Here is a 16,654-nt window from a genome sequence, read left to right as displayed (position 1 = left end):
TCCCTGGAGATGGGAGCTGTGTCTCCCCCATCAGACAGGGACTCCCTGGAGATGGGAGCTGTGTCTCACTCCTCAGACAGGGACTCCCTGGAGATGGGAGCTGTGTCTCCCCCTCAGACAGGGGCTCCATAGAGACAGGCGCTGTGTCTCCCCTTCAGACAGGGGCTCCCTGGAGATAGGAGCTGTGTCTCACCCCTCAGACAGGGGCTCCCTGGAGATGGGAGCTGTGTCTCCCCCATCAGACAGGTCTTCCCTGGAGATAGGAGCTGTGTCTCCCCCATCAGACAGGGGCTCCCTGGAGATGGGAGCTGTGTCTCCCCGGAGATAGGAACTGTGTCTCCCCCATCAGACAGGGGCTCCCTGGAGATGGGAGCTGTGTCTCACCCCTCAGACAGATCTTCCCTGGAGATAGAAGCTGTGTCTCCCCCATCAGACAGGGGCTCCCTGGAGGCAAGGGCTGTTTCATCCACCTAAAACAGATCTTTCCCAGGTTGGGACCAAACCTTCTTTTTCTGAACTGCAGGTGAAGCCTAGATCCAAGTGCTGACACGTCCTTGGAAATATGTAGGAAATTGCTTTATTCTCTCTCACACTGTGTCCTTTCCACAGACATGTACCCACATGTGCACACACACAGAGACACACACAGACACACAGAGCTGGGTTCTCCATTTAGCTGCCGATCGCCAGGTCACGCCTCCTCCCAGGTCAGGCTCCGGTGGGCAGGAGGCTGCCTGAGCCCCTCTAGTACAGGCTGTGTTGGGCGCAGTGGCGGGCGCACAGCTGCCGGCGGTACTGCAGGTGGTAGTCCTTCGCCAGCTTGCCCAAGACGTAGAGGAACTCGTCGAAGCAGAGCTGGTCGTCCTTGTTCTTGTCTGCTGCCCGGAACAGCTCTGTGATATAGTACGGCTCCTTCCGGCCCTGAGGAGTGGGCAGAGGGTCAACTACCCACCCCGGCGGGCAGCCCCCCTGCCAGGCTCCCCACCGTCCACTGGGAGGGGATGGGGTCACTGCGGCCTGGCCTGGCCTGCAAGGGCTTACAGGAAATGACTCCTCACTCCAATAGTCAGTGACCAGGACACCGAATGCTGCAAAGTCAGGCTCAAGAGACAGGGGCATGGCGGGTGTCCCCATAACCGAGCCTGGAGCTAGCTACGTGTGTGCAGACTGCCTGCAGTCCCCAGGCAGCAATGGCATCCCAGATGCACTTCGCATCCACCATCAGCAGCTGTTGACACCTCTCTTCACTGCAGCTGGGCTGCAGACTCCTCTGGAGGAACAGCCCAGCCAGGGCTTCCTCACGGCAGGGCAGTGCCTTCCTCCACACCAGGAGCTCTCCAAGAGCAGAGTCAACCTGGCCCTGGAGTCCGCACCCCTAGCACTGCTGCAGGGCTGTGCCCAGGAGGTCAGAGGTTTGCATGCCTGTGCATCTGCCCGCATCAGAGGCAATTCCCAGGAAGATGCACAGCATGCAAACCTCTGACCCCCTGGGCGCTGGGCCCCCATAGAGCACAGAACAAGGGGAAGGACAAAGCCAGGCGCCTGGGAGTTGTCCAGGTTGTTCCGAGGCAAGTGGCACAGCGATGGCCCTAAGGGTTGAGAAGTGGGGATGGTAGAGGAGAGCAAAGAGGCACTGGAGGCAGGAGGAAGCGCATGAAGGAAGTCAGGGCCAGAGCACAGCACGGGGACAGAGCGGGAAGAGACAAGGCGGGCCTCATGAGCACTGGGTGGGGCGGGTGAGGCAGATTTCAGCAAGATTTGGCTGGTGGGCATGAGGAGCCCAGTGTGAAACCTTAGAAAGCACTTGGGGGAAGCAGCTGTGGGCAGCTTTGCAGCCTCTCTGTCCCCTCAGGGCCCACCCCTGCCACCTGTTCCTGTGATCTTAACTGCCCCACAAAGCTGGTTACTCAGAGGAGCTGGAGGCTTCCCGCCTGGGGCAGGCTCTCCTGGATTCCCTCACCTCAGCCCACCTTCCCCAGGGCTGCCCTCTGTGCCCAGGTTCTGTCCCCAAGGGCCCCGTGCCCCGGGTGGGGCTGTGAGCCCCACAAGTGCAGGCCGTCCTGGCACAGTTTGCCCTAGAAAGGACTAGGTTTCCTGGAAACAGGACCACCCACAATCACCGCCCCCTCGCTCCATCCCTCTCTAGAGGCAAGGCTGTCTCCTCTGGTGCTTCCCAACATTAGGCAGGGGAGATGGGAAGTGACCGAAGGAGAGTCTTCCTGGATGGAGTGGCCTTGAGTCAGGATGGACCAGAAGTCCTCTGGAGATGATGGTCCCAAGACCCCGGGGCATGGATAAAGAGCAGCAACCCACAGACACCTTTCCAGGCCTTGTAGTCCCCAAGGAGCCCAGTAATCATGGGCTTGGGTCTGATAACAAAGAAGATGGGCAGGGCCTGAGGAGCTGTCTAAGCCTGAATTTGGGTCCTGGGCCTGTCCAGGTCTGAGAGGCTCTGTGGACAGGAGGTAGAAGGGGAGGTCATGTTCCCTACCCCACCCCACCCTATTCCACCCTGGTTAGGGGGACCACAGCAGCCCCCGCCATCCTCCCTCCAGGCATGGGGGCAGGGGGGCCAGGCTTGTGCAGCCAAGGAGAAGGCGCTGAGCTCAAAGGGCTGGCCAGGTGGCACGGGTGAGGGGCAGAGGCATCCACAGGTTTGTGGTTAGGACTGAGTTTCAGGAATCCACTAAGTTTGGGCTGGAGTGAGGCCAGGCAGAGAGCTCGGGGACGGGGAAGGACAAGAAACATAGCTGTGCTGGGAACACCCCTCTGTGGCCGCAGATCCCACCGTCTCCTCAATTAAAGATTCTCGGGGCCAAGCGCAGTGGCTCACACCTGTAATCCCAGCACTTTGGGAGGCCGAGGTGGACTACTTGGGGCCAGGAGTCGGAGACCAGCCTGGCCAACATGGTAAAACCCCATCTCTACTAAAAATACAGAAATTGGCCAGGTGTGATGGTGGGCACCTGTAATCCCAGCTACTCCGGAGGCTGAGGCACGAGAATCACTTGAACTTGGGAAGCGGAGGTTGCAGTGAGCAGAGATCGCACCACTGCACTCCAGCCTGAGCGACAGAGTCAGGTTCCATTTCAAAAAAAAAAAAAATTCTCATAAGAGACAGTGCCCTCTGTAATACCCTCACTATTCGCTTTGACACTCACTTGCCACCCCAGCACCCACCCTGTACCAGTGCCCTGGCCCCGCTTGAGCCCCCACCCTGATCCCAGACCCTGCGCACCAAGCTGTCCATGAAGCGGGGCACATTGTCCATGAGCAGGGCCTGCAGCTCCTGCAGGGACAAGGTCTCCACGTCGCCTTGCAGGGCCGCGTACTGGTGGAAGCAGCGGATGATCTGGAAGAGAGATTCCTCCACTGGGGTGTCTGTCATGACGGGCGGGCCCTAGCCCCAGGCAGGGGGCACAACGGGAGGTGTGGGGGTGCAGCCGCCGGGGACAGTGGAGAGTCTGGGAAGAGAGAGCAGCGCCTTGTCCCAGCCGGTCCACAGCAGATGGTGCTTCCTCCAAGAACCTTCCGCCCTCTTGTACCTGCCCACATTCCCGCACCTAGTCTCAGGCCCCCGGGGTCCCTATACTCCATCTGACCCCTTGAAAACGTGACTCAAAGTCACTGCCCTGCAAGAAGCTTTCCTGGAAAGTCTCAGGACAGGGCTCTGTCCCTTCTCTGGGACTGAGGGCCTCCTGGGCACAGGAGCTGCCTCCTCCTCCCTCCAGCCTACTGCAGTCAAGAATGAGGAGAAACTAAAGACTCAGGCAAGACAGGGTTTGGGCTGTTTTCCAATAGAAATATTTTTAAACCCTTGAAAAGGCAGAATCCGCACTATCATAAACTGTCTTGTGCAACAAACAGAATATTAGAGTTAACTGCCCTACACAGAAAAGTCCACCCTACTCTTGAGCCATTATTTTCCTTCCCAGTTGAATCCATAGACAGCACATGGATCCCGCCCTTGCTCCTGCCGCCACTGCACTGTGCCACCCTCTCCAGAGGAAGTCCCCGTGCCATCAGCACCACCCTTCAGCCCTCACATCCCGTGGCCGTCCTGGAGGCTCTGTGCAGCCTCTCTGGGTGCTCTGATGCCTGTGACCCCCCAGTCCTCACCTCCTATGGAGATCCTGACGAGATCACCCTGTCAGGTCACCTGTGTTCCCTGGACTCTCCAGATAAGAGTCAGGACAATGCTGCTTCCACTGCTCATGGAGCCAGCCAGGCACCCAGTGAGCACTTTATGCAAATTACCCCATATCCCATGTAACACCCACAAGGGTCAGAGGAGGCAGGCACCATTACCCCCATTTTCCTAAGGGGGAATTGAAACTCAGAGAGGATAAACAATTTCCCCAAGATCACACAACTGATCCACCCGGTGCTGCGTTCAAACCCACGTCTTTGGTAACAAGCCCAAAGGCATGCTTTCAGCTCCGATCCTAACTCCCTCTTGGGCCACGGTTGTGCTGCTGAGATGCCCATCCACACTGTGCATGTTCTCCAAAACACGGAAGCTGCCCACCTCTGCTTTTGAGAACCTGCACAGACCCAACCCAGACACCCACTCCCTCAACTCTCTTGGAAGAGGCACTGACCTGTCACTGTTGGGGTGAGGTTCCGAATCCGCAGATCCAGCCTGTAGTTGATCCCAGAGATACCCCAGCGCTCAGGCAAGAGGCGGCTGTGGGAGCTGGGAACCGGCCGCCAAGCCCCACACCCCACCCATCCTCAGCACCTCCAATTCTGGCAGCCAGTGTTTGTCGCTTCACATGTCCTTCTGCAGCAGGACCGAGCCTTATAATTGCATTCCTGAGATGACATCACAACACTTAACTTCCTAAGATTAATGTTTTAGGGGCCCACTTCCCTCGGATCAGGATCTGAAGCATCTAAGAATCACAAAAGGTCCCATTATCTGTCTCCTTCCCTCAGAGCTCATCCTCCCAGCTCAAGGGCTTGGGTGGGGTGAGACACACACTTAACTACATCTCCCTGGGATGTCCTCCCTCAATTAGCGAACCCCCAAATTCCACTGTCATGAAGCACATTCATTCCTTCATTCATTCAATAAATACTCTTGAGTACCTACAGTGTGCCAGGCCTTCCGCTAGGCAATATGCATGAGACACAGGGCCAGCTCACAGGGTGGGGACGTGTGAGGGGACAGTCACACACTGTCACGAGGCACATGCAAGCCAACTGAGTGACTCTGGGCACACAGGAAGGAACAGCTTCTGCCTGGGAAGTTGAGGGAGACTTCCTTAGGGAGGTGATATTTCAGCTGGGACTTGAAGAGACATTTTGAGTTGCAAGGAGGACTGGAGGGCCAGGAGGTCCAGACAGAGGACATGGCACAGGCAAAGGCCTGGGGGTGGAAAGAGCACGACCTACTCAGGGGACGGAGCCCCCAGGGTGCCCCATGAGAAGTCAGAAGGAACAAGGCTGGAGAGGCAGGAGGGAGACAAGATCCGAAGACCCCGTGCCAAGCTACAGTTGCAACTTTGTCCCATCCAGCTCATAGTCTGCAGGTGGAGACAGACATCTTAGCCAAACCTCCAACCTACTGTACTTAGAAAAGCACCACAAACGTGGTGCCAAACATGCATCCCCCACCTCACAACCCCTACCGCCGGGGCCAGGGCAAGGCTGCCATACACGAACAAGGAAGGAAGCTAATAGAGGATTTTTTTAATCATTTGGGTGATGGATGGAGGTGAAAGAACAGTGGTAGAAACAAATTGTTTATCAGCAAATCAGCGACCCTACTCTGAGGGGGCCAGGCCTGTAGGCTCCCCATGCCTACAGATGGTACCTGGGCCCTTGAGTGACAGGTGGGGTCCCGTCTGCCACCTCACCCCAACACAAGACTTCTCCCAGCCGGCCCCTTCTCCTTGGCCCCATTTCACCCCACACAGCTCCCTTGGGAAGGCCCACACAGGCTGATGACTGAGTCTTCCAGAAGGGGGCACCAAACGATAGGTCATTAAACCAGAGACTCTATCTGCATCCCTGAAGGTTGGAGAGAAAATCATAGGTAGATACTGAAGCCAACACATTTTTCAGTTTGCTGGGTGAGTCTTCATTGACTTAACATAATAACTTCCCCATGGCTTGAATTTATCAGCCCTGCCAAGCTAGAGCCACAAAAAAACTGTATTGAATTCTTTGGTTCAGCCATCATTCCCCTGGCAATTTATCCCAAAACAATTAATGAAGCAGATGTTAGGAAAAAAAATCATCAGGAAAATGTCCACCACTGCAGCATCTATAACCAAGAAACAAACATAAAAGCAAAACCTTAAAGCTGTCTAATGAACAAACTTGGTATACCCATATGGTCCACCCTTGGACAACTGCTGGATAAACAAATAGCTTGTTGTTCAGAAGAAACTTCATTTCTGACCTGTGGCTGGGGATGGTGGGGCAGACTGCGCTCCTCTTCACTCTGTTCGCTCTGGGACAAAACACCCCCCTACACCATGCCAATTCCCAGGGGGGCACAGCTGTGCTGTAGCTGCACGTTTTACTCAATGTTATGCTGTGGACAGCTCACATGCTTCATGAATGCGAGCCTGATTTTTAGTGAGTACATAGCGATCATCTGTTTGCACATATCAAAATTTGTCTTATGAATCCATTATTGTTAGCCATTAAATTACTTTTATTTATACATTTCAATGTCAACTCTTCCTTAATGTTTATCAGAATTTTGCCATGGGTTAGGTGCTAGGTGCACCCGTGCTTGGTGCTGTGGAGAAAGGGGACAGACATGAATAACATTCTGCCTTCCAGCAACTCATAGTCTGTAGGTGGAGACAGACATCCAGACAAAACTTCAGGTACTGTACTTAGAAAAAAACCACCAACATGGTGCCAAACATGCATCTCCTATGTCACAACCCCACCACCCGTGGCCAGGGCAAGACTGTGACCTTGACAAACATGGCCTGCATGTCTTTCGGTGTGCAGACCAGTTACTGAAAGCAATGCCCTGTGACATACAGAAGCCACCACAGCAGCGGAGTAGCGCTTTCTGGTGAAACTGAGAAGGGAGGTTACCTGAAATTGGCCCTAAAGCACTCCCACCCACGCTCCTGCCCATACCCAGGATTTTAGACACCTCAAGGATTGGAAAGACCTCAAGAAGGATAATATTCAATTTCTGACTAAGAGAGCAGTGGGGTGGCATGGAGCTCCCAGGCCCACTCCAGATGCCCACCCTCCCTGCACCCCACACTCCCCCACCCGACAGCTCTCTGAGTCCTATCATTTGTGGTTTCTGTGGCAGTCACGTTATTTGGGCATGGCTGATTGAATAATTGGCCACTGGTGAGCGAAGTCCTCCTGCAGCTGCTCTCTGGGGGCCCAGCGTGGGGCTGAAAGCTCCAGCCCTCTAATCACATGGTTGGTTCCTCTGGCAACCAGCCCCATCCTGCAGCTATCTAGGGGTCCACCAAGAGTCACGGCATTAGCACAAACTCAGTGTGGCTGGAAGAGCTTGTTATGAATAGAAAAAGAGCTTCCTCACCCGTGTCATTCAGGAAATCCCAAGGGTTTCAGATGCTCAGTGTCAGGAACAGAGACAAAGACCAAATGTCCATTTCGTGTCATCACAGGGATTCCATGTGTATATGAATCAAGATTTACTTAATTCCCCATTACTAAAATTTAGTTGTTTTTATTTGTTCCTGTTTCTACCAACTCCATTAACAATTTCACCCCCCCGTTACGATTTTGTGCAGCGCTCTCTGGTAGGCCTTGGAGAGAGAGAAGAATGCAAATGAAATAAGAAAAGCCTCTGCCCTTCAGAAGCTTTTGGTGAGGATCTCTTTTTCAAAAAGCTGTAAGATTGCTGCCCATGTGGGACAGACAGCCTAAAGAAGGGCGGGAACCGGCAAGGACGGCCCAGCCACGTGGAACCACCTCTGGCAACCAGGAGGACGAAGTGGGTGCTCGGTGGCGCCACCGTGTGGAACTCTGGGAAAGAGAAAAACAATTCTCTGCTCTCAGGGCCAGAGTTTCACCTGGGTTTCTGACTGAATGTTTATTGCCAACTTGAAATCCGGCTGAACAGGTAAATTTCTCAGGGTACTCATGGGTCACTTCCCAGCACTGTCTGTGTATGTGGCCTCTGAGAAAGTAACCCCCTTTATCAGAATAACAGAATGGACAGTCAACAGTTCCAGCCAACCCATTCAAGACAGGATGGTGGGTGTTAGCCCAAAACCTCATCATTTTATAAGCCCCCTGCCATTTCACAGACCTTGGTCACAGCAAAACATTCCATGGAGATTCTGGCCGTGAGAAACGTCCCTAACGTCCCGACTGCCAGGCACAGGAACATCCTTACCACACCTGCTGGGCAAAGGTCCAAGAAACAGCCTGTCACGTCCCACCATAAAAAGGTCCAACCCACCTGATCACATAAGCAGCTTATCAATAGCCTCCCAGGCAGCAAGCCATCACGCCCAGACCCCCACCCCAGGCCTAGAAATTACCCCAGCCTGTAAGCGGCAGGGGGCTGTGGCATCAGGCTGCTCCCCCACCTCCTCAGGTCTTGTGCCGGACATAACACCTGCGTTGCTGTAGAGCCTCCGATTCTCTCTGCATCTTTCTTTAACCCTTGCCCTCCCTTGGACCACAGGCTCTAGGCTGCAGTTGGGTGTTCTCATCCTCCAGTGTGGATGGCTGACAGCAGAACTGAGTCCTAATAATCTCTTGTGAACGCTGTGGGACTCTCTCTCTCTCTCTCTCTGTCCCCCTCCCCCAACTGCCGCTTGAGTCCAGGGATGCAGCCGGTTAACACCACCCAGAAGGGCCCCAAACAGAAGAGCTGACTGTCTCAGAACATCCCTGTGGCTCTCTCTGTCCTCCCCTCTACTCCTGGCAGTGCTCCACGTCCTATTGAAAGGATGCCCGACAAAGCTTCCCCTGGTTCCCCCACCTGAAAAGCGATTTCTCCTCTTCAGAATTCCCACACACTTTATCTGAACCTTTCTGAAGACACCTGCCTCACTTGCTAGTTCAGCCAACGTGTACGGAGTTCTCTGCGCTGGAGGCTGGGGGCACACGGCCAAGGGCGGGTGGCATCAAACATAGCACATGTGTGGCCAGGGCTGTCACCAAGATGTGCAGGGACATGGGGATGGTGGCTCTGCCTGGAGAAGGCTTCACAGAGAAAGTGACCACTGAACTGCCTGGGGAGCTGGGGGCTCCCGGCTCTGTCCACCCCACTCACCACACAGTGGCTTAGTGGAGCTCCCTCCTGGGGCCGGAGCATGGCTCAAAGCACCGTCCACATCCACTCCATCTCCCTGACACCCCCACACCTGCTCGCCAAGAACACAGTCGGCACTCAAAACACGAATGGATAGAATACAGCAAACAGAACAAATGGCTTCCTGTCCTCTTCCCCAGCAACTTGAGATTTTCTAGAGACCCAGGAGTGAGTTGCCTCTACCTCAGACTGAGGAGAGGGGAGCTCCCCAAAAACATGGAGGAGATGAACATATCAACCAGCCAGATTCCTGTTCATGGCCAGCCTGTTGTGAGCTCTCCCCGGTGGTCAGCGGCGGCTGGGAGGCTGGATGCGTGCTGGGGCAGGGTGGGTTTATGGAGTGTTTGTTCCAGACATGACACAGGGGAAGGGCTCACAGGGTTCACTGTGATCAGCAGGTGCAAAAGATAAGACTCTATTAGGCTAATTTGCTAAGATTCTGATTTTGGCAAAAACAAATGATCAGTTTTTTAGATGTCTCAAATACGTTTGAAATTTATGTATATTCTATATGGTTGGGCACAAATTTATGAATGCATGTGTGTATGAATAAACTTAAGTGTGTCCTTCAAATATTTTATACCAAGAATCAGCAAATTATGGTCTTCAAGCCAAAACCAGCTGGCCACCCGTTTCTGGAGATTAATGTTAATTAGACACAGCCATGGTCATCCACGGTGCCCTTATGTCTGGGGCTGCTTCTGGGCTGTGGCAGCATCTGCCCGCCCTGCTCTGCACCATTCCTGGTGTTTTGTTATCTGACTACCCTACTGAGACCTGGGCAGACTCTGCCAAAACCTGCCAAGTGATTATAAGTTTGTCCGTTTCCATGTATTTCTTTCTATGTTTGCTTTATATAATTCAAAATTATGTTGTTGTGTGTATAAGGATAAGACTACTGCGGTGATTCACACCTAGTATCCCAGCAGTTTGGGAGGCTGAGGTGGGTGTATCACCTGAAATCAAGACCAGCCTGGCCAACATGGTGAAACCCCATCTCTACTAAAAATACAAAAAACAGGTGCCATGTGCCTGTAATACCAGCTACTCGAGAGGCTGAGGGAGAAGAACAGCTTGAACTGATGAGGAGGAGGTTCTAGTGAGCAGAGATGATGCCATTGCACACTAGCCTGGGCAACAAGAGCAAAACTCTGTTAAAAAAAAAAAAAAAAAAAAGGAAAAAAGAAAGAAAGAAAACAGAAAAAAAGTGTCAGACTGTTGCATCCTGGTGACTTGCACACTAATCAGTAAGAACTATTCTTCTTTCCCGTTTATTCCTTTCCTTAGAACTCTTTGTTGTCTTGCATTAATATTGTTGTCCCTGATTTCTTTTGTATTGCTTTACTTCTGTTCCTTTTTTTCCTACGTGGTGATGATATATAACTCCGAATGAATCACAGACCTAAATGCAAAACACAGTGTTACAAAACTCCTCGATGGTAGCATAAGAGGAAACTTGATCATCTTGGTTTTGGTGATGACTTTTTAGATGCAACACCAAGGCATAGTTCATGAAAGAAAGAATTTGTAAGCTGGACTTCTTTAAAATTAAAAATTTCTGCTTTGTGAAAAACATCATCAAGAGAATGAAAAGATAAGCCATAGACTGGGAAAAAATGCTTACAAAAGACATGTCAGACAAAGGAGTGTTATCCAAAACATACAAAAAACTTTTTACACTCCATGATAAGACACAAACCAACCAATGAGAAAATGGGCCAAAGACCTTAACAGACTTCTCATCAGAGAAGATACGGCAGGTGGCAAATCAGCATATCAGAAGATGCTCCACATCATATGTCCTCAAGGAAACGCAGATTGAAACAACAGTGCAATGCCAGTACACACTTATGAGAATGGCCAAAATGTGGAACACCGACAACGCAAAACGCTGAAGAGGGATGTGGAGCAATAGGAACTCCCATTCATTACCGGCAGGAACACAGAATAGTACAGCCACTTTGGAAGACAGTTTGGTGCTTTCTTAAAAAACTAAACACACTCTTACCATAGGATCCAGAAATCACACTCCTCAGCACTTACCCAAAAGAATTGAAAACATGTCTCCTCAAAAACCCGCGTACAAATGTACATAAATAGATTGCACAGCGGTGAAGTCCAAGCTTTTAATGTAGCCCATCCTAAATAGCATGCATTATACCACTAAAAATGTCTCATCCTTCACCCACCTCCTGACTGCCGCCCTTCACAGTCTCCAGTGGCTGTGATTCTACTCTCTGCCTCCAACTGTACGTATGATGTAGCTCCCACTTATAAGTGAGGGCACGGAGTATTAGACTTTGTGTTTCTGAGTAATTTCACTTAAGATCATGGCTTCCAGTTCCATCCATGTTGCTGCAAAGGCATCATTTCATTCCTTTTTATGGTTGAGTATTCCGTGTGTGTGTGTGTGTGTGTGTGTGTGTGTGTGTGTGTGTGTGTGTATCTTTTGCCACTAAAATAATATCACCATTATATGGAGAAGTGGGAGAGGGAGAAGCAGGTGCCCCTGGTTACATGAGGACTGATGGAGAAGGAAGCTGAAGGGATATGATGGGTGGAGAAAATAGGCCCCACCTAGGAAGATATCACATCGGCTCTGTGGAGCCCCAGAGTGCTTAAGGGGCCGGCACTGAATGAACTCGGAACTCTCCAGCAGCACACAAGGAACACTGGAAGGGGGCGGCAGAAAAAGAACCCATTTCAGCGATTCACCGTCTCTCTTTCCTCACCGTGCCCCAGGGACTCTGCGCCATCCCAACCTCCTAGCCCCTACCTGGGTCAACGTTTCCGCAGCAGGTTAGGGCACATTATGGCCAAAGGCACAACGCCCAACTCCTACACAGGCTGTTTTGCATAGAGGAAGAAAAACATTGGAGACTTTCTGGGAAGTTACCGCCTTGGGGCAGGAAAGAACTTTGCTCACTCCCTGCCTCCAGGCTTATTCCATGGGGGTCACCCCACCACTCAACCTAGAGAGGGAGACCCCTGACCCCAGTCCCCGCACCTGGATCCAGGGCTTCTGTGAGGGGCTGACCAATGACTGGCAGTGAGGTGACCCTGCTTCACTCCCTGGACTTTGAGTTCCCACAGGGCAGGCCCTGATGTGACCCAAGACAGAGCAGAGGGGATGAGAGTAAGGATTTGATTCGGGCTTTTCCGTGTTCCTATGGTGATTTGCTGTGTTTACTAGCTGAGTAAACTTGGAAACACCTCAACTTCTTTCCAAAAATAGAGGCTGCGGTGCCTGCCTCATAGGACTAAGAGGACTGGGGAGGATGCAGGCGCAGCAGGGCTCCTGATGTCTGGACGTGAAAACGCGCAGGACATGGAGGGGTCGTAGAACAGGCCGTCACAGCAAGTGTGCGAAAGGACTAGGAGATGGAGCAGACAGACCATGCTGCTCTGGAGGCTGAAGCTCCATCCTCTTTGGGTCCAGAGCCCCAGCGCTCTTTTCCTCCACTTGCTGTCCCGCCACTACACATGCACCTGCTGCCTTACCCCCAAATCAAGGTTGAGCCAGAGAAGGCCCCAGTGCGGTCTCTGGGGTGGTGTGGGACCTGGTGACCTGGGACTCTGGCCAGAAATCCTGAGCAGAGTCTGCTGGGTGTGTCCCACCCACCTGATGTGGGGCAAGAAACAGATGACAGAGGTGGCCCCGGGCCTTCCAGCCCCTGGGAAGAGCCACGCTGAGCCTTATAAAGGGACTGCTGTTCGTCCAAACGCACACATCTCACGCATCCTTCCCCTGGTGACACGTCCCAGCTCTGGTAAGTCTCACCTGCCCCTCTGCCTTTTCTAGCAGTGCCCAGTGTTTGGCCTGCTGTGCTGTCTGCAGGAGGGGGAAGGGCTGCGGACGAAGTCTCAGGATCCAGGGTCTAGGCCAGCTCTGCCACCAGCCGGGATGTGCGACCTTCACTGGAGCCCGAGAGCGCTCCTCTGTAGAACCAGGAGGCTGGACCAGCCCTGCCCATTGCTCCTACGGGGTCTCCTGAGACAACTCCTGTGGAAGTGTCCCCAGTGGGACCTGAGCACAGCACCCTCTGTTTCCTCCCTGTCTTCTCCTCCCTGGATTCATCCTCTTGTTGGGGTCTGGGGTTCTGAATCCCCTCTGTAGCTCCATCCCCACAGAGGGTGCAGGGATAAAGGTCCCTTGTGAATGCTTTGGGGGCTCTTCAAAGCCCCAGGCCTGGGACCTACAAAGTCTCAGTTATCCTTGAAACTGGGCTGAGTCCTTTGCCTTGGCCTCAGATTCAAAAATCTTTGGGTGGCTCCTTTTAGTCAGTTGCCGGCACGGCGCTTTCTCCTGCGTTGGGAGGTGATGGGGGTTTATTGTCAGATGCTACACGCGTTAGCCAAGGTCATTTTCTGGTTCTTTGGAAAGGGTGGGAAGTGAGAGCTGCACTGTCCTATTTTTCAGGCTTGGGTGCAGGCCAGCCCAGACTATCTGCTTTGGAAAGTCAGAACTTTTTATTTAAAGAGTCAAGCCTTGGTGATTCAGAGGGTGCAGATAATTCCCAAGAGCAGACATGAAGGGACCCCCACCTCACTCCCATCCCATTCAACAGCTTAAGAACCAGGAAGTCATTTCTGTTCCACGTAACAGAGGCCGTGCCTGTTTCTCATTCCCAAGGGAATGCAGGAAGGGCCCCCGTGCTCAGGACAGGGCTGTGTTTCCAGCTCACACTCATGTCCACACTCACATGTGCACCTGGAGCCTGCAGACACCGTGTCAGGCAGGGCTTGCACTTGAGTCAAGGTGGGGCCCACGGTGTCTTGTTCCTCAAGCAGCCCAGGAGGGTCAGAGACCAGGTCAAAGGCCATTGTCCTGCCCCTGTGACTCTCACCCCGACGGTAAAGGTGGAGGAGATGGATTTGGTCCTGTTTGAGGAGTGGGGTCTGCCATGTGCGGCTGTGGCTGGGGGTCCCAGCTCAGGAGGGTTCAGTTCTTCCACGTGCTGTTGGCCCCGTCTCTTCCTGCTTCTAGCTCTCCAAAGCACCGCCCACAGCTGGCCTTCCAGCTACATCTCCTCTTGGCCCCGGCCAGGATGGGGCGGGTCTCAGACTTGGTTCGACCCTCCCATGTTTGAGCAAATTACCTCATCACATTAAAAAAGTCGAGTTCCTTCTGCTCCATCTCAGCCCTGTTTTACTCGCTCCTCAGCTGTCCTTTCTACACCTTCACATAGAGACCTTAATTCTAAGGAAGGGAAAGAAACGATTGTCTCTGTTTTCTGAAGCCTTTTGAAAGCAAAGATGAGCAGCACTCAAGCTGAGAAGTCCATAGTGGGCATGATCAACATGTTTCACAAATACACCGGACGTGACGACAAGATTGACAAGCCCAGCCTGCTGACGATGATGAAGGAGAACTTCCCCAACTTCCTCAGTGCCTGTGTGAGTCGGGGTCTAGCTTCTCAATGTTGGTTGGGCCCTGGCATGGCTGAGGATACGTTTTGCTCTGTGACCTTGGACAGGTCACCCTCATCCTCTGATTCAAAAATTTCTCGTTTGCAAATAGGGCTTTATTGCTTGGACCCTATGGGGATCTAAGGATGACAGGGGGACAAGTCTGACAATGGTAAAGGGTTATGCAGATATAAAGATGTTATTAGACGGTCAGCAGAGTGCAGCTCGCGGGCAGTGCACAGTCCCTCCCAGCGCTCACTGACCCTCTCTCTGTGAGACTTAAACTCACATGCTCAGGTCCTGCTTCCCGAAGGCCCCACGTCAACATCCCTGAGATCGATAGGAAAGCACTAGAAGTTCCATTGCTAGTTGAAATCCATACCCCTCTTTGTAATAAACAAAACTCATTAGCAAATCTGAAAAGTATTGTGGGCTACTAGGTGCCTAAGGGTCTAGATGACCAAGAACAGGGAACCCAGAAAGATGAGTTTGGTGGAAAAAGAGTAGAAAGGAGAGGAGGTCAGAGAAGAAAGAAGAGGAGGTCTACCTGGGGTAGACCTAAGGTAGGTAGTGCCCTTAAAGGCTGGGGACAGGTGAGAGTGAGGCTGGGGCAGGAGACTCCCCTTGCCAAGGTCACTTAACAGAATGCTTTGGGACAGGACCTGCCTCCCACCCTGAGGTTTTTGTCAAAAAGTCTCCCAAGGGAACTCCAGGGGTAACACGGACATCCTCACCCCAACCTCAGCGACGCGCCCTGTGCTGTCAGGCACGTGTCTCTGTCTCTGACTCCTCCCCTCCTCTCCCAGCCCCAAAACTTGTCTGTGATTGAATTTTTCTCGTTTGTATGTTTTTCTCTCCACAGGACAAAAAGGGCACAAATTACCTGGCCAATGCCTTTGAGAAAAAGGACAAGAATGGGGATAAGAAGATTGATTTTTCTGAGTATCTGTCCCTTCTGGGAGACATAGCCATTGACTACCACAAGCAGAGCCACGGAGTGCAGCCCTGTTCCGGGGGAAGCCAGTGATCCAGCCCCACCCAGGGCCGCCAGAGACCCCAGAACAATAAAGTGTGTCCCGCCATGAGACACTTGCCTTATGTCCCTCTCTTTGTGACTGACGTTGTCAAAACTACCAATTCCAGGTCAAGTTTGTTGGAGAATCCCCCGACTCTCAGGCAGTGAGTCACCCAGGAGTAATGTCCCTCCAGCAATGTCCCTCCTGTGGCTTCCAGCAGAGCTGAGCTGCCTCTCACACAGGTCCTGGTGTCCACCTCTGGCCCTCTCCCTAGATGCAGCCACCACGGCAGGTTCCAGGTGGAAGTCGGTGGAAAGCCTCCGCCAGGTCACAGCAATGCTCCTCCTTGTCAAGCAAGGACCAGGGTCATTCAGCTGGGTTCAGATACTGCAGGGAGAAGGAGCTGGCGTCTCTCAGTGTGCTCCTGCCCGCCCGCTCCTACCCCAGCTGTTCTCCAGGGCCTGGGGAAACAGAAATCCTGGAGGGTATCCGGCTCAGGGCCACTGTGGCTGTGAATGGGAGGCTCAGCAGTGCCCTGAGGATGGACTCCCTTGTCCTGTGGCCTGGGCTCCTGGGGCTGCGTCCTTGTCCCTTTGCTGTGTGCTTGTGTGTGTGTGCCTATGTGGGTGACCCTTTGGAAGTCAGAGGGAGTCACCCTGCTCCTAAGCTGTCCTCAATGACGTTTGGTTAAATGCCAGGATCTGATTTCTGGGGATGAATGAACGTTTCAGGTTTTGAGGAGCTCAAGGTAGTCCAGGAGTCCAAGTAAGCAGTCTGGCCTGAATAAGGCAGCACCATGGAAATGCCCTAAGGACTGACATACAGAGCTCATGCTGACTGTGCTGAGAACTCGCAGCATCTCTGTCTGCGGAAATGGAGCAGTTTGTCACTGGTAGTCTACTCCAGGTCAGGCACTATGCTACGGGCTGAGGATGCAGAAACGAGC

At 52.8% G+C, this 16,654-nt stretch overlaps 2 protein-coding genes across 2 annotated transcripts; one reads left to right on the top strand and one right to left on the bottom strand.

Moving 5' to 3' along the window:
• Nucleotides 1-561: 561 nt before the first annotated feature.
• Nucleotides 562-5,010, bottom strand: LOC116541051 (protein S100-A15A). Its single transcript, XM_032264906.1, has 2 exons — nucleotides 3,239-5,010; nucleotides 562-921 (listed from the first exon to the last, which is right to left on the bottom strand). The coding sequence occupies exons 1-2, from the start codon at nucleotides 3,386-3,388 to the stop codon at nucleotides 745-747; spliced, it is 327 nt and encodes a 108-aa protein (XP_032120797.1). The 5' UTR covers nucleotides 3,389-5,010; the 3' UTR covers nucleotides 562-744.
• Nucleotides 5,011-12,733: 7,723 nt separating this feature from the next.
• On the top strand, nucleotides 12,734-15,779 carry LOC116541050 (protein S100-A7-like). The gene is made up of 3 exons (XM_032264905.1): nucleotides 12,734-13,053; nucleotides 14,524-14,680; nucleotides 15,555-15,779. The coding sequence occupies exons 2-3, from the start codon at nucleotides 14,540-14,542 to the stop codon at nucleotides 15,717-15,719; spliced, it is 306 nt and encodes a 101-aa protein (XP_032120796.1). The 5' UTR covers nucleotides 12,734-13,053; nucleotides 14,524-14,539; the 3' UTR covers nucleotides 15,720-15,779.
• Nucleotides 15,780-16,654: the final 875 nt, after the last annotated feature.

The sequence above is a fragment of the Sapajus apella genome, unplaced genomic scaffold, assembly GCF_009761245.1.
Source record: "Sapajus apella isolate SASKATOON/1434 unplaced genomic scaffold, GSC_monkey_1.0 scaffold148, whole genome shotgun sequence".
NCBI classification, from domain to species: Eukaryota; Metazoa; Chordata; class Mammalia; order Primates; family Cebidae; genus Sapajus; species Sapajus apella.
The sequence above is the reverse complement of the archived record's forward strand: the minus strand, read 5'-3'. Positions and strand labels throughout refer to the sequence as shown.